The sequence below is a fragment of the Pseudocercospora fijiensis genome (assembly GCF_000340215.1).
Source record: "Pseudocercospora fijiensis CIRAD86 unplaced genomic scaffold MYCFIscaffold_7, whole genome shotgun sequence".
Classification (NCBI taxonomy): domain Eukaryota; kingdom Fungi; phylum Ascomycota; class Dothideomycetes; order Mycosphaerellales; family Mycosphaerellaceae; genus Pseudocercospora; species Pseudocercospora fijiensis.
Window position 1 is genome coordinate 1,601,237 of NW_006921538.1, and position 26,780 is coordinate 1,628,016.

The 26,780-nt window shown below is 51.0% G+C and overlaps 10 protein-coding genes across 10 annotated transcripts; 6 read left to right on the forward strand and 4 right to left on the reverse strand.

The window, feature by feature from the left end:
- Positions 1 to 1,039: 1,039 nt before the first annotated feature.
- Positions 1,040 to 4,152, forward strand: MYCFIDRAFT_216115 (uncharacterized protein; the record flags this gene model as incomplete). The annotated part of the gene is made up of 3 exons (XM_007930995.1): positions 1,040 to 1,547; positions 1,847 to 2,459; positions 2,512 to 4,152. The coding sequence occupies 3 exons, from the start codon at positions 1,040 to 1,042 to the stop codon at positions 3,581 to 3,583; spliced, it is 2,193 nt and encodes a 730-aa protein (XP_007929186.1). The 3' UTR covers positions 3,584 to 4,152.
- MYCFIDRAFT_211978 (uncharacterized protein) lies at positions 3,255 to 4,152 on the forward strand. The gene has a single exon (XM_007930996.1). The coding sequence runs from the start codon at positions 3,595 to 3,597 to the stop codon at positions 3,937 to 3,939; it is 345 nt and encodes a 114-aa protein (XP_007929187.1). The 5' UTR covers positions 3,255 to 3,594; the 3' UTR covers positions 3,940 to 4,152.
- A 1,006-nt stretch (positions 4,153 to 5,158) lies between these two features.
- MYCFIDRAFT_86783 (uncharacterized protein) lies at positions 5,159 to 8,393 on the forward strand (the record flags this gene model as incomplete). Its single annotated transcript, XM_007930997.1, has 2 exons — positions 5,159 to 5,450; positions 5,517 to 8,393. The coding sequence occupies 2 exons, from the start codon at positions 5,159 to 5,161 to the stop codon at positions 6,956 to 6,958; spliced, it is 1,734 nt and encodes a 577-aa protein (XP_007929188.1). The 3' UTR covers positions 6,959 to 8,393.
- Positions 6,302 to 10,926, reverse strand: MYCFIDRAFT_208490 (uncharacterized protein). The gene is made up of 26 exons (XM_007930998.1): positions 10,844 to 10,926; positions 10,246 to 10,770; positions 10,050 to 10,205; positions 10,012 to 10,019; positions 9,885 to 9,975; positions 9,760 to 9,838; positions 9,595 to 9,721; positions 9,470 to 9,562; positions 9,421 to 9,434; positions 9,362 to 9,394; positions 9,217 to 9,327; positions 9,032 to 9,164; positions 8,866 to 8,972; positions 8,609 to 8,807; positions 8,520 to 8,576; positions 8,465 to 8,482; positions 8,374 to 8,427; positions 8,335 to 8,347; positions 8,265 to 8,305; positions 7,959 to 8,209; positions 7,818 to 7,926; positions 7,670 to 7,784; positions 7,500 to 7,606; positions 7,391 to 7,465; positions 7,129 to 7,363; positions 6,302 to 7,090 (listed from the first exon to the last, which is right to left on the reverse strand). The coding sequence occupies exons 2-26, from the start codon at positions 10,294 to 10,296 to the stop codon at positions 7,058 to 7,060; spliced, it is 2,310 nt and encodes a 769-aa protein (XP_007929189.1). The 5' UTR covers positions 10,297 to 10,770; positions 10,844 to 10,926; the 3' UTR covers positions 6,302 to 7,057.
- A 5,142-nt stretch (positions 10,927 to 16,068) lies between these two features.
- On the forward strand, positions 16,069 to 17,445 carry MYCFIDRAFT_216117 (uncharacterized protein). Its single transcript, XM_007930999.1, has 2 exons — positions 16,069 to 16,804; positions 16,972 to 17,445. Exons 1-2 carry the CDS (start codon positions 16,276 to 16,278, stop codon positions 17,133 to 17,135), a joined length of 693 nt encoding a protein of 230 aa, XP_007929190.1. The 5' UTR covers positions 16,069 to 16,275; the 3' UTR covers positions 17,136 to 17,445.
- Positions 17,446 to 17,894: 449 nt separating this feature from the next.
- MYCFIDRAFT_211980 (uncharacterized protein) lies at positions 17,895 to 18,576 on the reverse strand. Its single transcript, XM_007931000.1, has one exon. The coding sequence runs from the start codon at positions 18,569 to 18,571 to the stop codon at positions 18,059 to 18,061; it is 513 nt and encodes a 170-aa protein (XP_007929191.1). The 5' UTR covers positions 18,572 to 18,576; the 3' UTR covers positions 17,895 to 18,058.
- A 209-nt stretch (positions 18,577 to 18,785) lies between these two features.
- MYCFIDRAFT_211981 (uncharacterized protein) lies at positions 18,786 to 19,546 on the forward strand (the record flags this gene model as incomplete). The annotated part of the gene is made up of 1 exon (XM_007931002.1): positions 18,786 to 19,546. A coding segment is annotated over one exon (189 nt), but the record flags the coding sequence as incomplete, so codon positions are not given.
- MYCFIDRAFT_204474 (uncharacterized protein) lies at positions 18,786 to 21,559 on the forward strand (the record flags this gene model as incomplete). The annotated part of the gene is made up of 2 exons (XM_007931001.1): positions 18,786 to 19,515; positions 19,777 to 21,559. Exons 1-2 carry the CDS (start codon positions 19,367 to 19,369, stop codon positions 21,557 to 21,559), a joined length of 1,932 nt encoding a protein of 643 aa, XP_007929192.1. The 5' UTR covers positions 18,786 to 19,366.
- A 1,351-nt stretch (positions 21,560 to 22,910) lies between these two features.
- Positions 22,911 to 24,045, reverse strand: MYCFIDRAFT_49805 (Peptidylprolyl isomerase). The gene is made up of 5 exons (XM_007930642.1): positions 23,843 to 24,045; positions 23,593 to 23,657; positions 23,468 to 23,539; positions 23,248 to 23,363; positions 22,911 to 23,170 (listed from the first exon to the last, which is right to left on the reverse strand). Exons 1-4 carry the CDS (start codon positions 23,962 to 23,964, stop codon positions 23,251 to 23,253), a joined length of 372 nt encoding a protein of 123 aa, XP_007928833.1. The 5' UTR covers positions 23,965 to 24,045; the 3' UTR covers positions 22,911 to 23,170; positions 23,248 to 23,250.
- Positions 24,046 to 24,997: 952 nt separating this feature from the next.
- MYCFIDRAFT_216119 (uncharacterized protein) lies at positions 24,998 to 26,603 on the reverse strand (the record flags this gene model as incomplete). The annotated part of the gene is made up of 3 exons (XM_007931003.1): positions 24,998 to 25,345; positions 25,407 to 25,864; positions 25,914 to 26,603. 2 exons carry the CDS (start codon positions 26,601 to 26,603, stop codon positions 25,610 to 25,612), a joined length of 945 nt encoding a protein of 314 aa, XP_007929194.1. The 3' UTR covers positions 24,998 to 25,345; positions 25,407 to 25,609.
- Between the last annotated feature and the right edge of the window lie 177 nt (positions 26,604 to 26,780).

Below are 26,780 nucleotides of genomic sequence, written 5' to 3' on the forward strand. Positions count from 1 at the left end.
GGTGGAGGAACACGCCGCTATTTCGACAATCTCTCAATGGAGCGGCATGGCAGGCGCATTCCGTTACGATATTCTTGTTCTTGACTAGACGCAACTTTCTTTGTGTTCCTGCCAGAGCCAGCACGGTTCACGTCGCTAAAATAGAGCGTCAGCGGCAGCGTCGGCGCCGGCGTGTGCGCTGCGCATCTCCACTCCTGGTTGCTGCTGGCATCTGGCGTCTGGCGTCTGGCATTCCCCCCGGCCTCACGCTCAGGGACACGCTGACTCCTGTTCTGCTGTGCTCGACATGACCCTATTGCACCGTCAGCTCTGACAAGCCGAAAGCTGCTCTGCTCGCCGTCAGCAGCAGCCGAGACCGAGCGACTGTGCGAGAGTCAGGTACCCGAGCGACGTGCACTGCACTCCTGATCGATACGTACCACCCGCTGCACAGCGTACCACCACCACCACCACCACCACCACCTCACTGCACCACGCATCCGCAATCCGCATCCCGGCCCATCTCTCGCGACTACTGCACACTGCACTGCTTAGCCTCAGCGCTCTGCTGTCCCGCTCCTCTCGCACAAAGAAGCTCAGGCACAGCATTGGACCTGCGACATAATAGTGGCTTGGCCGCGCCGACCACATATACACACACACGCCGCCGCCGCCGCCGCCGCCATTGCCTCTCGCCGCTCCTCCGGCAACACGGCGCACATTCGCAGAGGACAGAGGACAGCCAGCAGCCCCCCTCGAGTGCTGCACAGCAGGCCGAGCCGACACACAAGGTCCACCCGACAGCGGGCGCGCCCTTCTCTTTGTCTCGCAGCGCCTGTCGCTCATTGTTCCGACGGCAACTTGCAATCTCTCGCCAAATCAGGCTGGTCTTGGTCTTGCAATACCTGCGCCCGACGTGCCACTGCATGTAGCCGGCCTCCGTCTTGCGAGCGCTGGAGTGACACCGTTGTCTGCCAACCCGCCCCGACGGGCCCGCTGCCGATTGCGGTAGCCAGCAATTTCACGCCGCCCGACCCGCCCACCACCGACACGAAAGACCATGCCTCGACACCCCAAGCCCTCAGAGCTCGACCTCCAGCCGACGCAGAACGGCGGTAGCGGCTCCGGCTTCAATGGCCTGCAGACCAGCCACCAGATCAGCCCCGTGAACCTGCAGGGAGTCGATCTGGGCTCCTTTGGCGGCGATTTCCAGCACGACGTGGCCTCCGGGCTGACTCCTCTACCCAAGGAGATGCCCACATACTCGCAACCGCAACCGCAACCGCAACCGCATCCGCATCCGCATCCGCAACCGCAATCGCCGCCGGGCTCGCCGCGACAGCACACTCGGGACACCTCCTTCTTGAGCAGCTTCAAGAGCAAGAAAAGCTCGCCCAAGGAGGACCAGAAAAAGGACACGCGGCAAGGAAAAAATGAGAAAGATGACTATCGACCGAACACGAGCAGTGTGTCCAAGATATACCACCTGCGGAACAACCCGGGAAGCACGCCCGAGTTGAGCTTGCTGGGCAGCAACGAGAACATCCACCACAAGGAATCGTCAGAAAGTAAGTGAATGTCTTTGAAGCGCACCAACGTCATGCATAGTGCGTACATACTTTGAGAAGAAGGCTCGTGCGTCAGGTGAAGTTCTGGCCATTGTGGTTGGTTGGTAGGTGGTGCCTAATACAAGCGGTGACAAGGGAGCTCACTTGTAACGGCGCTTCACTTCACCATGCCATATCAGTCGCTTTCACGACACCTACAACGACATGCCAACATCGCCAGCGCCAATCAGCCAACCACCATCGTCACGCTCGTACTCAGTTGGCATTGTTCAAGACACCGCTGACAGTCGTTTTCACAGGCGAGAAGCCGGGATTAGCAGCGAGACCGCAGCCCACACCGAAGCAGAGTGAAGACAGCACAAACTCGAAGCAGAAACGAAGTAACAACGTTCTTCCAAGATTTGGAAGAAAGCCATCACTTCGGAGAGATTCGAGTTCGAAACCGCGGCCGTCTTTCGCCAACGGAGTACCGAACGGCGATAGCAAAGCACAATCCAAGGACTCCTTAGAGGCAGGGCCCAAGACAGCGCCACTGCATTCTGACTGGCCTGGATCAGAAGCAAGGATGAAAGGAAAAGAGAAGGATCGACGTGGCGCATCGGCAGAACGTGCTCCAGCACCAGCAGCTGGAAGCGACGAGAATCTCTCACGCTCCGTGCCCAAAGATGGCAAGGGAAAGGGTGGAGGAGGTTTCATGGGGAGAATGGGGAAGATGATGGGCAAAGGTGCCAGACACATTCTGGACCGGACACCAAGCAACGATGGCAAGATTCCAGACAGCGAGTATGTGATCAAGAAGATCAATCTGCCACTCGTTGAGCAGACCCGCGCGACACGAATCAGCAAAGATTTGGCCTCTTGCAGAGACAAGACTGAGTACTGGATGCCAGCCCTTCCGTGGAGATGCATCGAGTAAGTGCTTACCAGAAATCGCATTGGGTGACTTGTGCTAAATTGAAAACAGCTTCCTGAACACCAATTGCGAAGAAGAGGGCCTCTACCGCATTCCAGGCAGCGGCCCACAAGTCAAGCACTGGCAGCGACGCTTCGATGAACTAGGGGACATCGATCTACTGGACGAAGAAGTTGGCGACACCAACGAAATCGCCAGTATGCTCAAAGCCTGGTTCCGAGAACTGCCCACCGAAGTCATGCCACAGCACCTACAAAAAGAGCTGGCCACTGCTCTCGAGAAAGAGAACCCGAACTACAAGAATGTCGGCCAGGAAGCGCCACAGCTGCTACGCGATGCACTGTCGGAGCTTTCACCATTCAACTACTACCTTTTGTTCGCCATCACCTGCCATCTCTCGCTCCTGCTTACGAACAAGGACCGCAACAAGATGGACCTCAACAATCTTGCTGTCTGCGTAGGTCCGTGCCTCAACCTCGATCGCTGGCTATTCAACTACCTTGTGGGAGACTGGCGTCACTGCTGGCAGGGTTGCTTCACTGAGAAGGAATACCTGACTATCGAGAAGATGATCGAGGAGGGTCACGACCCAGAGCGTCTGCAGCAGCAGAAGAACGCCGGCGACGAGCAGTCGCTGGACAACAACAGCCTGTGGTCGTCGACTATCGATGACCGATCTATGCAGGACGAGCGCGCCCTGAGCAGTGGCAGCAGCAACAAGCCAGTCAGCAGCTACGAGTGCAGATCGATATCCCACGGCAATCTCAACAATCTGCATGATCGCAAGAACGAGAATAAGATGCCCCAGACCTACAAGCCCGCTGGCGGCCAAGGTCGGTCGGATGGAAGCTTCGGTCTCGGCATGGAGCAAGATACTCAGCGTCCCTCGACGGCACAAGGCGCAGGTCCGGCCAATGGCATGACGGGGATGAATGGGATGATGGACCAATCCGGCCCCACAAGCAAGTCTCGCTCGAACAGTCACACTCCTAAAATCGGAACAGGCCACAATCGCAGCCGCAGCGACGTGCCAATGACGCCGGTCAAGAGCAATGCAGATTATGGCTATCCAGTGCGTCCGCCATCACGTCCAGTCAGCAGACAGTCGATGCGTCGAGGCTGAGCTGTAGACGGATGCAAAAGGCCAATCAAGCCTCTTGGTTCACGATTTCAGCGCCGTGTCGCCTTTCACGTAGGGGCATTCGTTTCCACTCTCGACCATACTCTCTGTCAACTTCTACCATTCCGTCCCAACGGCTTCGAAGCACTGGGTCGGCATGGAAACATGAGCTCAATTTCTCTGATACCCCACTTGTTGCACTTGCGGTGGAGCAAAAAGGCGTTGACACAATACCCACTCATCATCACCACAAGATCACACTATCGTGGTCCTTGACGAGGCCACCACCGATAGATAGCTGGAGGTCATATCTCAACAAGGACAGTCAATGCGGGAGCAAAGGCGCTGGGCGCGAATAACGGACGGCATGCTTCTCACGACAGCTTCACGCGCGTTTTGACTTGGGAGGTGGGAAAGCGCGACGTGATACCTTACCCTTTCTTTGCTTTACCGGTAACTGAGGCTACGAGAGCCTGTGTATGAATAGTAGCTTAGAGCGATGGAGAGATGAATTGAAATGTAACATCAGGCCAACTTCTTCCGTCGATGCTTGGAGAAGGCGACATGTGACGATGAGCATGAAAGTGAATTTCACGACGCACCTTGTTTGTCTACTTCTCCACTTCTCCACGTGTGTGAGAAAACAACAAAAGCATAAAGTACATGTCCTACACACCTTTGATGTCTTCCTTCTCCAAGCAACAAACGATTATGCCGCCTTTGGCATTACGCAGCCTGATGCTGGTCAGGCCATGTTCTGCGTGACGGTGGTCATGCGGCTTTCACGCATCCTGGAAGTGAAACCAATTGAGAGAGAGTCGAGCACCGCCGTCACAGTATCGTCCCATTGCATTATTGTCTGTTGAGAACGTGTCTCGCACCTGCTCCTTGCTTCTCTCGTCAAAGCATCTGGCTTGTGCGTATCGATACGATCACGATGCCAGCCTGACGCGCCCCCAGCACTACAATGGGTGATGCCAGCGTAAAGACGCGTCGCAACACGCTCGTTGACCGTAGAATGTCACTGCCAGCCTCGCTGTCCATCACTTCCATGCCCCACATCGCTCGTCGTAGGTTTTGTGCCCGTCTTGGCAGGGTATCGCGCGAGGCCTGGCCTAGCCTGTTGTGGTTGAGGCTGGCGACCTCAAGGCGACTGCCATCTGAGGAGTGGTTCCTTCTGCTGCTACACCACTTCTCTGGCAAGTGATACCTTCTTCCACCACGCGACGACAGCAGCAGGCGTGAACAGACGAGAGCAGAGCGTCGACGACTCCATCTCCATCTCTGCTGCTTCACCATCACCGCCAACTCTTTCTCTTGTCTGTCGCCTTCGTCACTCCTTTTGGATCACTCGTTTTGGTGGGCAGCAGCATACACACAGGTGAGTGAGTTCTGCCTGGCGTCTGCATTCGCTTTGGCCTGCCGCTGCCACTGCCACTGCCACTGCCACTGCCGGCCTCCACCACCGTCAAAAGCTGGCTCTCTCGCTCTCACCGGCTGACGCTGACAATCCCACAGAAAGTGCCTGCCTGCCGCACTGCAAGCAGCCTTACGCCACGACTGCACTCGTGAGAGCTCATGAACTTGCTAGAAGGCGCCGACATTCCCTTGCACTGCAATGTCTGCCCCAAGAAGCCAGACTTCTCCGACGTCAGCCATCTCCTCACTCATATCCAGAGCAAAGGCCACCTCTCTGCACAGTACAAGGTGTCGGTGAAGGCCAATCACGATGCAGAGGCCAAGCAGCTCATGGAGGACTACAATGAGTGGTACCAGAAGTACAACTTGGACGACCTAATGCACGAGCGGTTGAGCCAGAAGGAGAAGAAGAGTCGCTCCGGCAATGGGGCTGCTCGCCGAAGTTCTGCGCGTGAGTTTGCACTGTTTTGACAACAATTGACCCTCACTCAAGCTTTGACACTGACTCTTTTTCCAGCCAAGTCCAACTCGGCTCGCAGCACACCATCCGCCAGCAACAACGCTGCTCGTCGGCAGAGCAGACTCCGCACACAGCAGCATCTCCTTGATCCTCAGCTCAATCGTCGTCTTGTTACTGATCCCTTGTCACGATCCGTCACGCCTGCCAACGGCTTCATTTACAATCCCACCAACTTTCAGAACTTTGCACCACCACCACCGCTTCAGAACTGGGCCTTCGGCAGCTTGCACGACTCGCCGGTGTCCAACTCCATCAAGCAAGAGAGTGTCGACAGTGATTACGACGACTACGACGACGACGACGACGAAGATTACGAGATAATGGCTCCCGTCACACGCGCTCGCCGTGTCCCCTACCCGAAGGTGAAGCGCCCGTCCATGAGTGGTTCAATCGCGTCCTACATTAAGGAAGAGGACGCAGAAGAGGAGAACAACGCTAACATCGCCCCTAAGGGCATCCAGTGGCCTGGAATGCTCCAGTTTGACTCTGCCACGCCTGAACAGAAGCGTCGCCGCAACCAGAAGAAGCATGCATCGGTCCTGATTGGCCTCCAGCGTGCTAGTGAGAGAATCACTCCCATTGAGATGGTGTTCGATGAGGACGGCATCCTTCGCAAGGAGCGTGATGTCAACGTCCCATTGTCTGACGACGACCTCATCAGCGGCGAATCAGCCCCAGAAGACGACGGTGGTCCAAAGCGCCTACGCAAGAAGAAGAGCACCGCTACTCGCGCCGCCCTCCGTAACAAGGACGCCAACAGTGGTCGCCTCACTCGCGGCCGCGTCAATGCAGGCTACGGTCAGACTCTCAACGGCCCATACTATGGCGGCGGTTTCGGCGATGTCGATGATGACGACCTCACCTACCGCGCACGTGGTACCATCAAGCAAGAGAAGCGCTCCGGCATCAGCATCCACCGCGACAATACCGGCCCAGAGATCACGTTCGACCAGCCTTCCAACATGAACTTCCTCACCTCTGGCTTCGGCTACTCGACCCGTCCGCCACCAGTCACCAATGAGGTGCCATACGGCGGTCAGCGCATCCACTCTCGTCAGCCTTCGTGGGGTCAGATGAACACCGGCTTCCGTCCATCTTCCAGCGGCTACGGTACTGTCAACCCCAGCCCTGGCTACCAGATCGGAGGTATGAGCGGTGGTATGGGCGGATTCGGCAACGCCTTTGGTGCCAACGTGTCTGGTCAGGCCGGCATGACCACTTCCAACCAGGCCAATAGCTCTGGCAACAACTCCTTCATCCCAAATCCACTCTTCGGTGGTGGTGGTGGCATGTGGGACATGTTCGGCAATGACATGATGCCCTTCAACTTCGGCGGCAATGGCAGTGGTGGGGACATGAGGGATGGCACCTTCGCCAACCCCCTCTTCTTGAAGGAGGACAGCGAGGTGACCCTCTCCGCCCAAGGCAGTGAGAAGTAGGATCATCTCACAGATAACATACAAGCATTGCATAGCAGATGGCATCTGCTAACATGTAATGTAATGCATCGAGGGGAGAGAGAGCCGAGGGAGGCCGGCTCAGGTGATCTTGGCACACTCTTGCATGAGGCTCTCGTTTACTCCAGCGGAGATAGCTTACGGAATATGACAAAAGAACTGCATCCTTTTCTCCTTTTCCTTGTCTTATTCGTGCTGTTCAAGTCGCAGGTATATGCTGTCGAGGATGTCGAGTACGTCGAGTCGATTTCTACGTGAGCAATTCGCTGTTCACATTTCTTGTCTTTTTCTCTATGTCTCTCATATAGATTGGTGGTTGTATGGTCTCCGGCATCCAGGCATAGATTGCTGTTGCATCGCGTACTACGGAGAAGAACTAGAGTGAAGCTAATGTGCGAGCAGGACAAAGCTCACTGCGCGCTTCCGAGTCCTCTCTGTCTCTCATATGGATTGGTCATTGTATGGTCTCCAGCATCCAGGCATAGCTTGCTGTTATATCGTGTACCGCGGAGAACGACCGGACTGGAGGTAATGTGCGAGTAGGAGAAAGTTCACCGCGCTCTCTTTTTTTCTTATTTTTTCCCCCAAGTTGGTTGTCGTCGGGTCGAGTATATCGGGTCGAGTCGGTGTCTACGTGAGTGCAATTCGGTGTTTATATCTTTTTTTTTCTTTTTTTTTCTTTTTCTTACACACACACACACTCTCTCTCTCTCTCTGTGTGTCTCCTCTATATGTATTGGTTGGTGTGTGGGCTTCGGTATCTGGGTTTAGATTGCTGTTGCGTTGAGGACGACGGAGAAGAACCCGACTGGAGGTAATGTGTGAGTAGGACGGAGTTCACTGCGCGGGCTTTCTTGATAAGTTGGTTTCCGTGTAGAGAAGCGGGTCCAGGGTGTTTGAAATCCAGGCATGGCTTTCTATTGCGTTAAGGACCATGGAGAAGAACCAGGCTTAAGCTAGTTGTGAGCGGGACAAAGTTCACTGCGCGTGCTTTCTTCCGAGTTGGTCTTCATGTTGGGAAGCGCATCCAAGGTGGTCGGGATCGAGGTATAGGATTCTATAACCTCGCAAGTCCGCGGAGAATTACCAGACAAGCTGACTTGTGAGCAGGAGAAGTTCACTGCGCGCTGTTTCTTTCTGGGTTGGTCTCCATATCGAGAAGTGCCTCTGAGGTCTTCAGAATCCAGGTATACTATTCCAGTGCGTCGAAGTCCGCGGAGACGACGAGAACAGCTGAGTTGTGAACAGGACAATTCTTACTTCCCCGTCTGATTCTTTAGCTAGTTACGGGGAGAGAAGTGCATCCAAGGTCTCCGGGATCCACGTATACTATTCTGTTGTGCTGAAGTCCGCGGAACGACTAGCCGGGAGCTGATTGTGAGCGGGACAATTCTTACTTCCTTGTCTTATTCCTCTTTGGCTGGCTCCGTGTAGAGAAGCGTATCCAAGGTCTCCGGGATCCAGGTATACTATTCTATAACCTCGCACTCCGCGGAAACAACCAGACTTGAGTTGATTTGTGAGCAGGCAGGACAATGCTTACTTCTTCGTCTTCTTCTTCTTTGGCTCCGCATCCAAGGTCTCCGGAATCCAGGCATAGCTTTCTATAGCACCGAGGACTACGGAGAGAACCAGGGTTGAGCTGGTTTGTAAGCAGGCAGGATGATGCTTACTTCCTTGTCTTCTTCTTCTTTAGCTCCGCATCCAAGGTCTCCGGTATCCAGGTATGCTATTCTATGGCACCGAGGACCACGGAGACAACCAGGGTTGAGATGATTTGCATGCTCACTTCCTCTTCTTATCTTCTTTGGCTCCGTATAGAGAAGCGCATCTAAGGTGTTCGGAATCCAGGTATACAATTCTATAGCACCGAGGACTACGGATACAACTAGGCTTGAGTTGATTGGTAAGAAGAACAATGCTCACTTCTTCATCTTCTTCTTTGGCTAGTTCCGTACAGAGAAGCGTATCCAAGGTCTCCGGAATCCAGGTATAGCTTTCTACAACCTCGAAGTCCGCGGAGAACAACTAGGCTTGAGATGATGACATGCTCACTTCCTCGTCTTATCTTCTTTGGTTTCGTGTGGAGAAGCGCATCCAAGGTCTCCGGAATCCAGGTATACTATTCCATGACCTTGAAGTCCGCGGAAACTCGATCCAGAATCCAGGTCTATGAAGCAGGAGAAGACTACCATTGAGCTTGTAGTAACACAATTTTCTTCCTTCTCTTGCCTTCTGACTTCGGGCTACGGTACAGTGGTCTCCAGGTGCGAGGAGGTACATCATATCATTATCGACTGTTCCTGAAGAGGGGGAAAAGTAAGAGCTGTCCGATGCTTTCCTTCGGGATGCTGTTGGAAGTCCATCATTGTCTCATCCTTCTACCCTGGCCTGATCCATCGTATGTGGAATGACACGCTGAGTGCATCGTCCTGTGTCGCGACCGGGAGATCCGATTCTGGTGCACTTTCGGGAAAGCTGTCCAGTTTTCACTCTAGGGCTCCGATCTCGTCATACTGGCTTGCGCTGTGGCATCCGGATTCCAGATATATTTCAGTGACTTTGGCGATTCGCGGAAGATCGGATCTTATCACGAGGTTTTGTGAGCTCTCACTCACAAGACATATTGGCTTGCGCTATGGTATCCGGATGCCAGACGTACTGTATCGTCCTGGACGGCTCTGGGGAGATCAGATCTCATGCTGAGATCGTGTGGGCTGTCCAGTGCTCCTTCAGGGCTCTTATCTCCACACACTAGCTTGCGCTGCGCTAGGCGGACCTACGGTATATCATATCATCGCTGGCAATTCCGAAGAGATCGACACTTGATGCTCGTTTCTGGAGCTTCGACACCATGGTATCCTGAGGGGAATTACCGCATACCGTATAGGCCGATCGTCAAAGAGACGGCGTATCGTGAGGATTCCGGCGCTGACACTCCTTTTGTAGCTCTGCTTGAACTTCCATAGCTGACAGGCTTGCTATGCGAGGATGGTGCTCTGGATTTGAGAAGCAAACCACACAATGGGCCTTACGTTAGAATCTGGCAACCCTCTCAATCTGCCTTTATGACCTCCTGTTGTCTGGTTTGCTGGCCACGTCCAAAGTCGGCTGGTACTGCATAAGATGCCTCAAATTCTTCAAAATCTGTATGGGCTGGAGAGCTGCCGGTGGCTCTACATGGATGCGGGAAATTCATATATGAGAGAATGTCTACACTTCTGCGAGACTGCATGCTGACATGTGAAAGTCCGACCTCCGCATGCCACTGTGTCAAGCTCATGTTGAAGCAGCGCAGGGTGTGTAATACTGCAGCTCATAGTGCGTTCGCCAACAGCCAAGCCGGCTCGCCCTTGAACATGGGGAATGCTTCCACACAGTGGCTCTTCTAGTCTTACGCCCTTCGTGAAGGCTGTGCTCGAAGGAGCACAATTATATCCCTGATAACTTGAAGGTCAGAGAGAAGCGACTCTTCAAGCAGAAGAAGATAGGGCGTCTTCCGCTTTCTTTATGCCTGGTCGGATGGGAGTCATCGAGCGTCGTCGCGACCGACACCATGTCACTGGTGTTCTTGGGATCATAGTGCAGTATACGCGTCGTCTGCTCGGGTCGATCGTTGACGAGGACATCGAGCGCGTCTTTCGCCAGCAATGCTGCCAATATCTGACCGTGGCTCAGACGTGCCCCTTTGCTTCCGTCCGCGGGTCTTCGGGGGTTTCGGAGTCTGTTTGATCTTATGGCCATTTCAGTTTGTACTCGCGGCGAGTCGCAAGGTCGTGCTTCCAAAGCTATCGCTAAGAGGAACCGTCAGTAGGGCGCGCGGGCCCGCGCTACCTTAGCTTCCCAGTATGGTGAGCTATTTCGTACAAGGCATCCTTCCGTCGGCATCAAGGCTGAGCCTGTCGTGTCACTGCTGATCGATGGGTTGCGATAGTTCGTATGCGAAGTTGTGAAGAGGTTGATGTCAAAGCCGAAGTCCAGATTCCAGAGGAAGGAGCGCCTCAGCTCAGCGCCTCGAGATGAGAGCTTGAGCTTAGCACCACATGGTGCCTTAACCTGTAACTCTTCGCAACACTCCCACAATATGGTATATGAACATCACGTCTTTGCCGAAATGCTGTGCATTGTTGGCTGCGCTACATCTACTTCACGACTCGCATCCTTCGACCGCCAACACCTCGATCTCGCATTCACGAGCTGTGTGGAACGCGACACCCACAACCTCGAGGCTGTTGTGTACGGAAAGACATTGGAAATACAGGCAGCACGGTCTGTTGCTGCATGACATGACAAACGCAGACTAGCTGCTGTACGGCCTGAGCTCATGTCTGTCGACCGCTGGAGGAGCGAATAGGGCTATATAGGCGCCTGGCGAGATGCCGACAAAGTCTACGGCATGTGCAATGTGCAGGAGACGCAAGATTAGGTGCGATGAAAAACGTCCAGGCTGTGATCGTTGCAAAACTCATGGAGTATCATGTCCTGGATATCGACAGCCCGCTCCCGGGCAGATAGCATTTATGGACCAAACAGCAGAGACGGTTTTGAGATTGTATGGGAAGAACGGTTTAGGAAGAAAAGCATCAAATAGCTCGACATCCACTCCTTCAGCTTTTTTGGCCCTACTAAGCAGGAGTGAGTGTTACGGCTAACCATTTCAAAGCCTCGCCAACATCTTCACTAGACGCAATCATCGATATAGATATGGGCGTAGGGTGCAATCCGACCGACTGGGACGACCTGCTGAACCATGATTTGTACACACGAATGCCTGTTCTGGATTTGCTCCAAGAAGATGGCTTCTCTGCCACGCCGCCAGAAGACTTCGAGTACTTTGGATGAATCTACTCTCAACTTTAGCTAAGCCATGGTGCTACCCACATACCTTCCCTCCGCAGCTCTAGAGAGACAAATGATCTATTCCACCTTTATGGACACTTACCTCCCCAATCGGATGGGACAGAAATACGATACCCTTTTTTCTTTTCTTCAACATTTGATCACGACACTACAGCTGCGACTAGAAGTGGATAACGCATTAGACGCGCTCTCGATAGTGCAGGTTGGATCAGTCTACAAGGATCAAAACCTTATTGTGCTATTCAATAAGTCGCGCCATGCAGTCGGAGAGCCGATTTTCAGTTCTACACCACCTGTTACTAAAATTAGTATGTAACTTAGTGTTCTTGGCATTCGTAGATCTCTACTACTATGCCGAAAACTTTGTCGTCGCTTTTTTAGTAGTATAGAGCCTTTAAAAGTATTATTATAGCGCGCCTACTAGACGACTAACTTAATAAGATTAAGCGCCTCTTCGACGAAGGCAATCTGTCTAATAATGCGATCTCTAAGGTCGTAAACGTTACTAGGCGGACTATTAATAAGCTCTATAATAATTACCTCTTATTTAGTATATTCTATATTAAGGACCTTGCTAAACTCGGTCGTCTAAGGCGCCTATTACTAATCTATAAAGATATAGGTATATCCGCCTATTTCCCGCCTACCTAACTAACCTAGCTCTTACTATAGCGTATATTCGACTTCCTCGCAGACCGACCGACGGCGTACTAAGATAAGGTAGTATAGTACTTATAGGACGAGTTTAGTGTTATTATAAGTTAGCCGACGGTGTCGCGTATACTAAAGGACCGCAAATAGACGAGAAAGAAGGCGTATCGCGTCGCCGCCGAGCAGAACAGCGAGTTACGTAATAACTTTAGAATGTAGCAAATAGGTATGTCTACGGATAAGGTCGTAACGGTCGATAAGAGTGCCTCGAATAAGCGTACTAGGTAGCGGAAGTATAGATACGGTCCTATTAACCGTCTAATCTACGAGGAAGGTAGTACTATACGCTCGAAGAGATAGAGTATATTACCTGCGATCGGCGTTAATAAATACCTTTAAGGCACCCTTATTTACTAAGGCTCTATTACCGGAGCGATATTCGAGTACTAGCTCGAGAAGACAGTGCTCCCGCAAATGGAGCCTAGTATAATATTAGTAATAGATAACGCCTCGATTTACCGCACCGACGGCGTAAAAGAGGCGTATTAAAGGGCAGGTATATACCTAAAGATGCTACCGCCGTACTTACTAGATTTCAATTCTATTGAATTGTCGTTCTTATCGTTAAAGGCGTAGATTAAGAGGAATATTAACGAGGCTAACTGCTTTAAAGACTTCAGATAGTTTATAAGACACGCGGTAAACGAGCTAAATATATAATAGTACGTAGAGGCGTAGTTTTAGAAGGCAGGTTGGAGATATTAATAACACTTAGTCTCTAATAGACTCGCTTATACTAACGACTGTCTCTAGCTTAGCAATACGGCTTCTTAACTCGTCTATCTCCTGTCTTATTTCTTCTATAATAGCACGCGCAGTCTTAGCCGCCTGCTCCTTTATTATTGCCTCTATATGCTATAGATCTAGAAATACTAGCTATAGTAACGAGCTTCTTAACTCGATAGCTAACGGTAATATAGTAGTCGTATCTCTTATAAGGTCCTCTTCTTCTTAACTATCGGCAATCTACGAAGAATTAGTCAAACCTACCGTAATACCTAATCGATATACCTCCGATGCGCTACTAGTAGCTATTGCGACTAAAGAGCCTAGAATTTGGCGGGGTTTAAGCCGTTTCTATCGCTAGTATCACCTCGAGTTCATTTAAGGTAGTGCCGTTAGTAGGTCGCTATATTCGTATCGCAATCGAGTAGCGGTCCGGAGAGTACCGCTTAGAAAGCTAGAACCTATACCGACCGATAGGGTGCTAGCCTAACACTACTACAACATATCTATATTATCTCTTTAGTAGGAAACAACACTATTAATGCCGCTAAACAACCCCCCGTTGTCTGTTTTAAAAAATATACACTTATAGTAAAGATATAGGCTCGGTAATATATTAGAAAATTCGCGATATTAGGCCCCTCCTCTATACCGAGCCTGCCGAAATTTCGGCTTCTACTCGGCTCTACTCGGCGGTTAAGCCTAGCGGGTCTACACTTAAGAAGCTAATTTTAACTACTCTAACTCGATACTAGCGCAATACTATAACGCATTGTTTTTTATTACTACAAGTATAGAGAGCCGAGACAATATCTATCTAATGCACCTCTAATTTATACTATACAGAAATACGTAGTATTAGTGGAATAAGAAGCGATATTAGTCAAACTAAATATTAGCTATTAAGCCGCCGACCTACAACCGGAAATCCACCTTCGACCTCGCTTCTATACTAAAACAGCGCTTCTGCAGCTAACTAAAGAACAGACTATCTAACGACTCGTTAATCCGACTAAGCCGCTACTTACGTACCTCCTTGTCTATATATCGACTAACTGTAGCAACAAATCGAGCGTGTTAGCCTTCTTTAAGTCTAGCAGCAACCTAACGGCTTAATTTCACCTTCCTTAGCTGTTTAAGTAAGAAGTCGCCTTCCTTAGCGAATACGCGCTTAATAATAGCTATATTACTGTGCCGCTTAGTCTAGCTACTACTTAATTCTTTACGTAACTAGCTAAAGAAGCCTATTAGTTCTATATCCGCTATATACGACTAATAGGAAGCAATTAAGCCTAGAATTAGACTTAATAGCAGTCCAGCTAGACTAGAAGCTACTATTAGACTAGAAGCCGCTAGCGGACTAGACAAACGATGCTTCTAAGGAGCCTACTATTAGCTATAGTAATTATAGATTACTATAGGGGTTGAAGAGCTAATAGCGGCTGTTCTAGTCGTCCGTAGAGTCTTAAATAGGTTAACGAGCTGTCGACCCCTGTTCTTCTATATCTTTAAGGCTAAGGCGGAGCCTAGATTACTAATAGTTAATCGACCGTCTTATAATCCTTTAATCTATCGACTAGCAATCTTAGGATAGACCTTATAGTAGTCTTCCGCTCTGTCCGGACCGCTAAACTAGCAAAGTCTACCCTTGTTAAGATAGTATCTGTTCTTATAAGGCTACCGCTTTGCTAACTTGTAACGTAGGTTAGTTAACGAGCTAGTTAACGCTATGTTATTGTCGTCCGCTTTAGCCTCTAAGGTATTAGATTAACCTTTAACTTCGGCTTAGCTCGTACGTAGAGCGTCTAACTGTTACTAAGTCGCTATTGTACGAGGTCTAGTTATCCGGTTATTGCGGCGACTAGCTCTACTACGAGCTAATAGCGCCTCTATAGCTATAGCGGTTGTCTTCCGTCGCTCTATAGTTAACCTAAAGTCTAGTCGCAAGCCCTTCTTGCCTTAAGAGCGCTAAGAGGCTAGCATATCGTACGCACGTTAGAAATTGCCCTTCTATATACTAGTACTACGGAAATAGTGCTTAGTCTTAATCTTGTCGGCTAAAGCGACTATCTCTAAGCTAGCTAACTTATAGTCGTCGTCGTTAGAGCCGATAGTAAGCTAGTTAGCGTACTAATTATAAACCTCTTCGTAGTAGGAGTCGCTATTGCTAGTAGTCTCGAGTAGAAAGCACTTAGTCGATAGTAGCAACCGTAGATTAGCTAGATTAACTATTGTCTACTATATAACGTACTTAAAGACCTCTCGCTCTTGCTCTATAGCTTTATCTTCTTCTTTAGCCGATATATAGTCCTTATCGTCTATACTAGTTTGCTAGGTTTGCTAGGTTTGCTCGGGTTGCTCGGTTTGCTAAGTGTCTGCTAGCAACTCGTCGTTAGTTATAGGCCCTTTACTTAGCTTAATAGTTAGCTCTCGGCGGCGCCTCTTATTAGCGTTATTAGTAGCTCGGTTAGTCGATTGCTATGCGAGAAGGGCCTTCTTCTTCGAGGAAGGCTTCTATAGTCGCTTAGAGGCTCTTAGTATAGTAACGGCTCGTTAACGGCTTCCGAATATGCCTTGTTCTTAACCTTAAGCTTTACTAAGAGAACCTAAGTAGACAGAGGTAAGAAAGGCTTTCGTTCCGTCCCTAGATTGCTACTAAATTTGTATAGTGTAGGTGGGTCTACGGCAAAATAGTAGCTACGCGGAAATATCCATAGTCTCCGCGCATGGCGCGACTTATTGAATAGCACAATATTCGAGGCTTAATCAAAGCTTATAGCGCATCACTTAATGGACTCATCTGCACTCTCAGCACCAGTACTTCAACCGGGAACGATAGCGTAATGGACGACTATGTCCTAGCTACAGTCAACATTCTAGCCACATGCGAGTTCTATGATGAGATATCTCAGATTGGTACTGGCTAGAGTCATCACATCGATGGCAGCCGACAGCTTCTGGAAGCTCGAGGTCCGGACTCTGTGCGGAGTTATTTGTCTCTAATGCTGTTCAGTAACATGAAGCACGGAGCTCTGAGCCACGCGTACTTGACAAGAAAAGGCACGTTTCTAGGGAGAAGAGAGTGGCGAGCGGTAGCCAAACGTGTTCCATTCTCCGAAAAGGACGAGAGCTCGAGATTCTACGATCTTGCACTCCAAGTCCCAGCCCTCCTCGAACGCCATGATCAGCTAGACGAGAAAGGCGACAGCGTCACAGTTGGAGAATTGGACCAACTCCTCCTCGATGTACGGAACATCGAAGCAGGTCTGAGGACCTGGTGGAGAGACTTCAACTCCAGCTTGGGTAACTTCCAACCCTATTGGCTCGTCTCAATCGACGAATTTGATGCGTTCAAAAACTTGGTGAAAGACGAAGCGAGAACTGTCGACAAAGCCTGGATGTTCCCCAACTTCATGTTCGCTTATCTGATATCTTGTTACTGGGATACGATGCATTTGCTCCGAACCTGTGTCAAAAACCTCCACCTACGCCGCTACGAAAGCTCGGCTAAATCACATGACGATGAGGCTTGTCAGTGGTTCCCACCTGCAGAAGAGATCGTCACTGAGGACGAGTTACTGGAATATGTTATGAACATGGCTCGGTGTTTCCCGTACTTTACGGAACCGTCAAGCTCTGCCACTGGGTCGATTGGGATCTTTTTACCGCTGAGAACTTCGGCTTTGTATTGTGCTCAGCATGGTCAATGGGCGCTTCTGAAGTGGCTTGGGAGGTCAGAGACTCTGTTTTCGTCAAGGGTATGAGACCGCCGTCTGCCAAGGAGAGGCAGCCAAGGGGAAGTCAAAAACTGTTCGTTGTGACGAGGCGACCTGGTTCGGCATTGGTCGGTGCAAGTGGTTGAACGGAAGCAGACTCTGTCAACACAGAACTTGCGGAGTGCAAAATCGTCGCTAGTGGTCTGATCATACGGCACTTTTGCAATGGAAGATAGGTCGTCGATGATTGTCACAGAAATGATGAAAGCAGGTTGACTGGATCAAGAGAAGCATCGGCTGGGATGAGGGATCGATGCCGCTTCTTTTCTCTCGATAATGTACAGATCGACCAGAATCTGAATATAGCCGAGCTCCTTGGCATTCAAATGTTGCAATAGATTCTTGATCAAGACAGCCTCATCTGGCTTCCAGGAACGTACAAGATGATATTCTTTGAATACAAGCTTTTCCACGACTTTCTTGGTCTCAGTATGCTTCTCCGTCAAAAATTGCAACCCCGCAAGCTCCTTGACTTCAACTTGGTGGAGAAAATCTTTGATTTTGTTATGTTTGCTAAACCAGAGCACCAAGTTGGGTAGAGTTATAAGATTGGGTTCTGATGCGTGAGCTCCCGGTGTCGTATGTGGCTTTGGACTAGAGGTTTGAGTGCGGCGAGCTCATTGGCGTTGAGTTGGCGGAGAACGCGATCGATGTGTTGGAGTTTGGACTGTGTGAAAATGTATGCTGTGGTTGGAGAGCATGTGCTGCTGGGGCATGCAAATGGCATTTCGTGACCAGAGCAGTTGGACGCGCTGTCTTCGTTGCTGGAATCTGGAAGAGCTGCCGAACGCATTGTGCTGAGCATTGAGCACGAGGAACAGGACATTGAGGCAGGCCATATTAATGCTCCCATGTCAATCCTCCTGGCGTTATACAAGAATAGGCAACTCATAGGCTACAGCACATGCCATGCATAAGACTTCGCTTTGGTGCAACACATCCTGAAAACCCTACCATCGAAATCCATGATTGCCTGGTCACTCGTCACTCGGCTATCCAGCCTGATATGCTAGACACTATCGGCTTTCTTCTTCCTCTTCAGAGATCCAACAATACCACGTGGTAACGCTAGGCCTTCGCCCACCAAGGGGCCCGAATCTCGACTTTCGACTGGCTCTTCATTCTTCTCTTCCTGCAGGAATGCTTCAGTTGCTTCTTCAACATTCCCTTCTTTTCGTTTCGATTCGCTCTCACTCCGCGAAGCTTCGGCGACCGGTTCAAGCGGATCCCCAGCACCAGAATACAAATCCTTTTCCGGCACAGGACAAATCGCCTTCTCTCTTTCAAAAATCCCTTCATCCCACCCCTCCCTCCCAGGTGGTGGTATCGCTTCAACGGGCGGGGCATTCGCAAACCAAATCTGCGCATTACTTTGCCGTTTCGAACATAATTTCTCAGGACGTGCGACGTAAGATAAAGCTCGTTCATCTCCGTCTGCGATCGCGCCGAACATGGTATCTCCACCGGGCCAGTCGGGATCATAGCCCTCTTCGACGATTTGAGACCGTGGATAGTTCTGCATGTTTCGTAGAAGCGCCATTCTTGTTGCTGGAGAGACTCGGTGGATTTCAGAGGGGAAGCGTACGCCGTATTTTGCGCCCATGGCGAGGTTCATCTGTGTCCAGTACCAGGTCTCGTCGCTTCTGATTAGGTCTCGTTCCAGTTTGGCCGCGGCGTTTTCTTGTTTGCTGCTGAATGTTGACGACTCGAGGCCGATGCTTGGATCTGGGAAATAAATTTTACGTGCGGGCTCGTCGCTGTGTGATGTAGTTTCGACGCCATCTTTCTCCGAACTGTGGTCCGCGGAATCGGTTGCACTTTTTCGGCTGGAGGTCGATTTCGAGCTCGAGACGAGACCGGGCCGACCAGTACAGAGTCCCAGGACGAGACAGTCTGACTCCGTGGTCATCTTATATCGATGTTAAATATGGCAAATCTGAAATTTGTTCGGGTTTCTGCTTGAGATTGTGGTTGGTGATATTCTCGCTGATGTCTGGTGCAGAGAGAAGGTGGAGAAGTTATTCCGTATTGACAGTCGCCAAAATATACTGTAGCGAGTGAATGTGAGGACATTTTAGCACAAGCTAGGAAGCTTGGTAGCAAGTGAGTTTGAAGCTTCTTCACATGCTTAAAGTGGTCAGCTTAATGGAAAGCTTCTTCACCTGCTTAAAGTGGTCAGCATAATGGCAAGCTGCTTCGCATGCTTACAGTGTTCAGCATCATGACAAGCTTCTTAGAGCTCAGCCGAAGGCATAGTATTGTGAGCATATATCCATAGCCGACCGCAAGGTCTGTAAATCAGACTTCCTCAGAAGTAATGGCAGAACATGACTGTTCGTGTGCAAAGCGTCTGCCAAGCGGAAGGAGAACTGGCGCATTCGCAGCACAGATGGCATTGAACTCGAAGAAGTCGAACTGCAGACTGTCAGCAGGATCTGCTGTCGATACTGGACTCGGACTTGAGTCGTTCGTCTGCGTGTTATATCAGTAGTTATCGATAAACAATATCATGAGTCGAGCAGCATAGAGCTGGTTCTCTAGTGTGAGAAGACATGTTGTCGGACAGCAGGCGGCATGGACCCTTGTTCTTGTTCGCGCTAATAAATGTGGCGTGGCGTGAATTAGGTTCTAGCCCGGAGAGCTTAATCTGCTAGCCGCGATCCCGTCGTCTTCTACGCGTTGTCGCACGCGTGTCATAGAACATTTGGATTGAGATGGAAATTACAGCCCAATGGTCGCGTGCCCGATCTGCGACAAAGGCGTGAAGGCGGCTGACATCAATCGCCATATTGACTCTGATTGCAAGGAGTTCATCGAAGGAGCATCGCCGCCTCCAACACAGACGCAGGCTGATGGGGGAAGGCAGAAGAGCTCGAAGGCGGCGGCCTTCTTCACACCGGCAGCGAAAAAGAGCGCATTGAGAGTCGAAGATGGCTCATCGCCGCTTGTATCAAGCACACAGACGCCATTTGCGAGACCTGCGCCAGTTGCGCCATCCTCACTGCCGCCAAGCACTGCCCCCGCGAAACGACCCAGAGATGAAGACGAGAGGGCGATATCAGGAGGCGATAAGGTGCAGTCCACTGTTCCGGCTCTGAAGAAGGCCAAGAATGCGCATCAGCCATTAGCAGAGCGCATGCGACCAAAGAGCCTGGACGAAGTGGCAGGCCAAGAATTGGTGGGCGCAAATGGCGTGCTGCGAAACCTGATCGTCACAGATCGAGTGCCGTCCATGATATTATGGGGAGGCCCGGGCACTGGCAAGACAACCATTGCAAGACTCATAGCGCAGACGGCAGGTACCCGATTTGTCGAGATCAACAGCACTTCAAGTGGTGTGGCAGAGTGCAAGAAGCTATTTGCGGATGCCAAGAACGAGTTGGGCCTGACTGGCAGGAAGACCATCATATTCTGCGACGAGATACATCGATTCAGCAAGAGTCAGCAGGATGTCTTCCTCGGGCCTGTTGAAGCAGGACAAGTGACACTAATTGGAGCGACGACGGAGAACCCTAGCTTCAAGGTAGTAAATGCGTTGCTGTCAAGATGTCGGACTTTCACTCTTTCGAAGCTGACTGACGAGGACATATTTGGAATTCTGCGCCGAGCAATTTTGCGCGAGCTTCCGGGCCTGCCCACACCTTCACCAAGTCCTTCAGCAGATCAAGCAGACGAGTCTGCGAACCACAATGCTGAAGCTGACGGCACGAGCATTCAACTCCTCACTGGAAATGAGTACGCTCTCGTCCGCTATTTGGCAGCCTTTGCCGATGGAGATGCGCGTACTGGCTTGAATCTCCTCGAGCTTGCCTTTGATCTGTGTCAGAAGCCCGGGATGACAACGGACGACATCAAGAAGAGTTTGACCCAGACACTTGTGTACGATCGAGCAGGCGATCAGCATTACGACACAATATCTGCATTTCACAAATCGGTACGAGGCAGTAATGCTGACGCCACGCTGTACTATCTCGCGCGGATGTTGCAGTCTGGCGAAGATCCTCTCTACATCGCCCGCAGAATGGTAGTTATCGCCAGCGAAGATGTCGGGCTGGCAGACAACAGCCTGCTATCACTCGCGACTGCGACCTACACCGCTGCAGAAAAGATTGGCATGCCAGAGTGTCGAATCAATCTGGCTCATTGTGCTGTTGCCTTGGCTCTGGCGCCAAAATCAGTTAGAGCCTATCGCGGCCTCAATGCAGCATACTCTGCTCTCAACGAACCAGGCGTTGCAGGTCTTCCTGTCCCAATACATTTGCGCAATGCCCCGACAAAGCTAATGAAGGAGCTGGGATACGGCAAGGAGTACAAATATAACCCTGATTTCGAAGATGGTCGAGTGGTACAGGACTATTTGCCTGAAAATTTGAAAGGTCGAACATTTCTTGGATCGAGAGATCTTGGAGATAAAGTTGATCCTGAGATTGCAGAATTGGACGAGCAAGTACGTGCCGCGGAGGAGCTCGAGCAGAGTGAAGATGTCATATTGGATCCGGATGGAGACTGAGACACGATTGATGCAGGTGAATCGGCCTGGATAATTGTTGATGTTCAGTGAATAACTTAATTGTGAATGAGATGTACCGACTCCATCCGAGTTTACCTTCGCAGATGCTCGACTACGTGATGGACTTCAAGACCAGGAATGCGGTTGCGGCACACGGAGGAACATGGCTCACAGGCTTCTCTAGGCAGCTACACCGTTGCCAAGAATACCGCAGCTTTCACATGCAATTTCTGGAATACGTCGCGAAAGTGAGCGAAGTTCACTTGGTTAAAACTTCTTCGTCATCAATGACTCTCACTCACTCTCTCCGCACTCAATACCTTCGAGCTACTGGCCATCTCTGCATCACCGCCACACCACATGGCGCACCGCGAGGACCACAGCCTTATGGCTCCAGATAAGGATACAAACAAAATGGCCAGCTATCAGTCGTACCCGCAACTTGGAAATGAGCCCCGGCCAACACATCTCCCTCCAAGGAGTGTGACATCCTACACTTCAAACGGCGCCTCTTCAGCAAGTCACGGAATCAGCAGACTCGACATCTTAGCCGCAGCCGCTGGATCAGCACGCTACCTACCAGTTGGAACCGTTGAACATGACACAGTGGCTAACAACACCAACAACCAGAAAACCGAAGCTCCTCCAAACGATACCGCACACGGAGAATCCCTGCCCACGACCGACGACGAAGAACTCCGCCTCCCACCGATCAAAACAATCACATCCAACGAAGAACTCCACCTCCCACCGATCAAAACAATTACATCCTCACTCCCTGGAGGTTCACCATCCGCACCAATATCCATCTCCTCAGCAAGCTCCTCCCCAGCTCTTGCACCAGCAGCAGCTCCCACTCCAGACCCTCCACTCTCCACCCTCCCACCAACCTGGCAACCCGTCCCAAACAACGACGTTTCCCTCAACACAGCCCTCGAAAATCCCATCACATACAAAATGGTGCTCACACCACCCAAACGCAGTGCGAACCTCATTGGTGAAAACGGTTGTGAAAGGAGATATGCTGTTTTGCCTCCGGGATTTGGGGGGTTGGGACTTGCGAGGGGTGGAGGTGAGAATGTGAGGGAGGAATTATTTTGGAGAGGGGTTGTGATTTGGGAGGAGACGTTGGAGATGGCGAGGTATTGGAGGGGTGTGCGTGGGAAGGAGGAGAGGGAGAGAGGTGATGAGCGGGTGGTGAATGAGGTTGAGTATTGGAAGCGGAGGCATTGGGAGAAGTGGATGGGGTGGGACTGAAGTGGATGGGGAGGGCATGCTGCAGCGCGATGAGATCTTGGACTTTGAAGATGAAACTTGGATTTTGAAGTTGAACCTTGGGACTTTTGAAGTTGAAACTTGGACTGAGAGTGTAGATTCAGCTCTTTGCATTCTCTATGGCTTCAAACGATCGACGGAGCACACGCGAGTGTGGTTGCCTGTCGGGTGGTTGAAGGGACTGTCGGTCGATTCATTTCACGTATAGTCTCATCATGCTTTTCTTAATGTTCAACCCTGGCAACCTGACCAATGCTTCTCTCGACGAACGAGGTCAGAGACGTCGCTTGTAAGGACAAACCTTGCCGTTGGGCGTATTTTGGCGACGAATCGGTACTGAGAGAGGACGCTAGATTAGCACAGGCTGCCGAAGCCACGGACGGTTGCATGTTGCGAGTTTCGATAAGACTTACCGACTAGAGGCCCGGTGCGCGCTTTCCGTTGATGGCCTTGAGCTGCACATCGAAGATCAAGGTAGCGTTTGGTGGGATGAGTCCGGGGAAACCGCGGTCACCGTAGGCGTAGTCACCTGAAAGGCAAAAAGTGTTAGCCAGGTCTCGAGAGATGCCAGTTTCGTGAATGGGTCTGCTGTGCACGACTCCGCAGCCCTAATCGCTCCTTGAGCGTACCTACCAGTGATGGTGAGGGTGGCTTTCTCGCCAAGGGTCATGCCGCCGTCAACGGTAAGAATGCCTTCGTCCCAGCCTGCGTTGCATGTCAATAAGACTCTCAATGGCAGGCAATTCATTCATGCTCACCTCGGATGACACGGCCAGTGCCAATGGAAGTGTTGAAGTCACCGCGGCCGACGGAAGAATCAAACCTGTTATCGATTAGTACCTTCTCAATGGTATGCTATTGCAAATAGTGTATCGTCTCCAAAGTCCCGTTCCCGTGATGCAATGTAATGGAGAGCCCCAGCCACATCAGAGAGGAAGCGCCTGCAGCGCAGCATAAAGATGCGACGAGGCCTGCACCCGCCGGCACTGGAAATGATTGATGACTTACTGTTTGCCGCGGGATCCGTCTGCGTTCTGCAGAACACCAGTGTACTCCATAGTGATGTTGTCTCCTGCCTTTGCCTTCGTGGCGCCGTCGCCCGGCGAGATGAGTTGCTTGGTGACACCCATGATGCTGTCGGTATGTGGTGGTAGTTGTTTCAGTGAGTCTCTGGTCAATTGCAGTGTCCTTGGTGTTCGAGAAGGAGATGATGCAGAAGGCCAGATGTCAGAAAGAAGCAGGGTCTTCTTTAAAGGCGTTGACGTGACGTCTGCCTATGAGTTTCGCCGAAGTCCAGGCAGGAACGATCCGTACTTTTACAACCGCGCTAAAAGTGCTCTGGGAAACGCTGACACGAACATCCTGAACATCTCGATGCTTTTCGAGAGCTCCATACACGACTCCGTCACTCCGCGCCGGCGTGCTGGCCATTCCCTGCAAATCCGGGACTTCACCTTCTGCACGTCGCGTCCGTGGCGGCCTCGGGAAGCACAGCGTGCGATGTGCGGACCGCCATATGGAAGTTTCGGCACGGTCACAGGATTCGACACCATGTCACTGGGCTGAAGATGCAGAAGAGATGGCGTTTCTCGGCATTCTTCAGAGCCCAACACCTGCCCTCAAGACGCGGAGCTGGCGGCCAGTGTCACGTAACGACAATCTTTTGGTCTGGAAGAGTAATTTTCGATGCACGTCGAACATCAAGAGCACATGTCTCGCGATTCTCGCTTCCTGCCTCGTTACGAGTCACGGAAGAGTGGTTGGATCGGCGTCGATGCATTTCAACGGCTTGACAATGTCCCTGCCGACGTGCCGATCACTGATAATCAGAATGGTTGTGAACGAGGAATCACTTCAGACAGATGCTACGGGAATTTTTGCTTCGATCTGGCATGCGCAATGTCAGGACCTGCATTGACGACCATCAGAAGTCTACTTGGATGCATTTGAGAAAGTTGCATGCACCACGCATCACGGCCTATCAACTCTTGAAGAAATCAATGACAGCCGCCAGAGCCGCAACATCATGCCCATCCATGGACCCAGGCACATTCGAGTCAATTGCAGATCGCCTTTCCAGGTTCTCAGCCTTGGCGTGCAGCGGGCGGAAAGCGGAGCACTGGAGCCAAAATCTCTGAACCAGTTCGACAGATGTGTCGCACACGCAGGTCCCTTGCTGCATACTCGCTATAGGACTTGATGGTTTTACCCTAGCCGCGCTATGCGCAAAGTTGAGGAATAAACGATCGACACACATGCTCTTCTCCAGTCCACAGCAGCTACCTATCGCTACTACTTACTCTGAGCACAACCTTCCGGCAAGCCTGAGATGATAGACACCGACACCGGCAATTACCGCTCGCAATTTGACCTCCCTTGACACGGCACACAACAGTTGGGGCGGTGCCGCTATAGTCGGTGTAAGGTTGATGGCATTCGTTCCCAGGCATCGGTGCGGACCGAAGAGGTGAAGTTGCCAACAACCATGTAGGCTGAGTCATTGACCCGCAGCTGGAAGTAGACGATCTCAGATCAGCTTTCGTCTCTCAACATGGCTCCTCTGGCAACTAACCCGAGAGGTGGTACGGGAGACTCGACTTGTTGGCCGTGTCAGAAGATTTGCAGGGTTGCTTTGCCTCGATTGGCAATCATGGTTGTGCTGATTTGGTAATAACCAGCACGACAGCCTCTGCCAGCGGCGTGCGTGCTTTAGAACATCAACACTTGCCCGATCTCTCAAACTTCACGCCGTGAAGCCGCAATGGAGCCCCGCGGTCAAGCTCCGTTCGTATCTTGTTTGAAGAATGGATGTAGCTGAACATCCAGCGTCGAAATCTTGGTCCAGCAGACCTTGGGGAAACGATGATCGTGGAGGCTTGCTTTGTCCGTCGCAGGCGCAAGGTAATACAGCTCACCGATGCCCGCTCGCAGAACATTGTTGTCCAACATCTTCGCAAAGTTGAGACCGACCTGCTCAACACCGTGGCTATCACAGGAGAATGTGAAGCGGCCACCCAGATCTTTGAATTCCTGCAATACTATGAGCTTCACCTTCGACATAGGGCAAGCGAGGACTTACTCTGCAGATCTCAGCTTGTGGGTATGCCTCGGTCATACCTTTCCTCAATGCACTGGAGTTCAGCTCCAGAACGCCACCATACTCAGCGATGAATCTCAGATTTCTCATGATCTTCTGCCAAACGGCGGGCCAAGTTTTGAAGCTGAGGTCAGGTTCATCACTCTTCAAGCGTATCAAGTCAAAATGACCTATGAGCGGCGGCTTCAACGCCTTCAGCATTTCATATTGCGAATCGAAATAATCCTCGAAGATCCGCTCGTCGCTACCGCCAGCCACCTCGCGAGCTTTGTGATAGTAAGGCGTGTCATAATCAATAGGAATAGTATGAACGTGGTGAACACTACCAACGAACAGATCAACCTCATATGTCTTGAGAAGATTCTGTATGAGGTCGAGGGAACTGTCTCGTATCCACTCGCCTTCAAAACCAATCAGGAGTTGGATCTGGTCGGCATACTTCTTTTGCAGACGTCTTGCTTCGTGGTAGAAGTCATCGTAAAGTCGCTCTAGACTTGGCATGGTGTGCACTTTGTCCTCCCCTGGATAGAAATCAATCTCCTCTCGAGCAATGTGTTCTGTCATGCAGAAAGTGGACATTCTCAGAGCGATGGCTCTCTGTACGCATTGTTCCAGTGTGTCGACTGCATGACCGCAGAATTGGCCCGAATGGCTGTGGTGAGAGAAAGGCATTTGAAAGTTCGGGCGTAGTGTCTCAGGAGGAGTATTGGGTTGCTGTCACCGAGATGTAGTCATTGGGGAACGCAAGGAGATGAGATGATTTTTTTATTTTAGCTTTTCGGAAGACGGCAGGAAACAGAAACAGCTTTCGATCGCTTAATCATCAATCACACCGGTCGACCCAAGCCC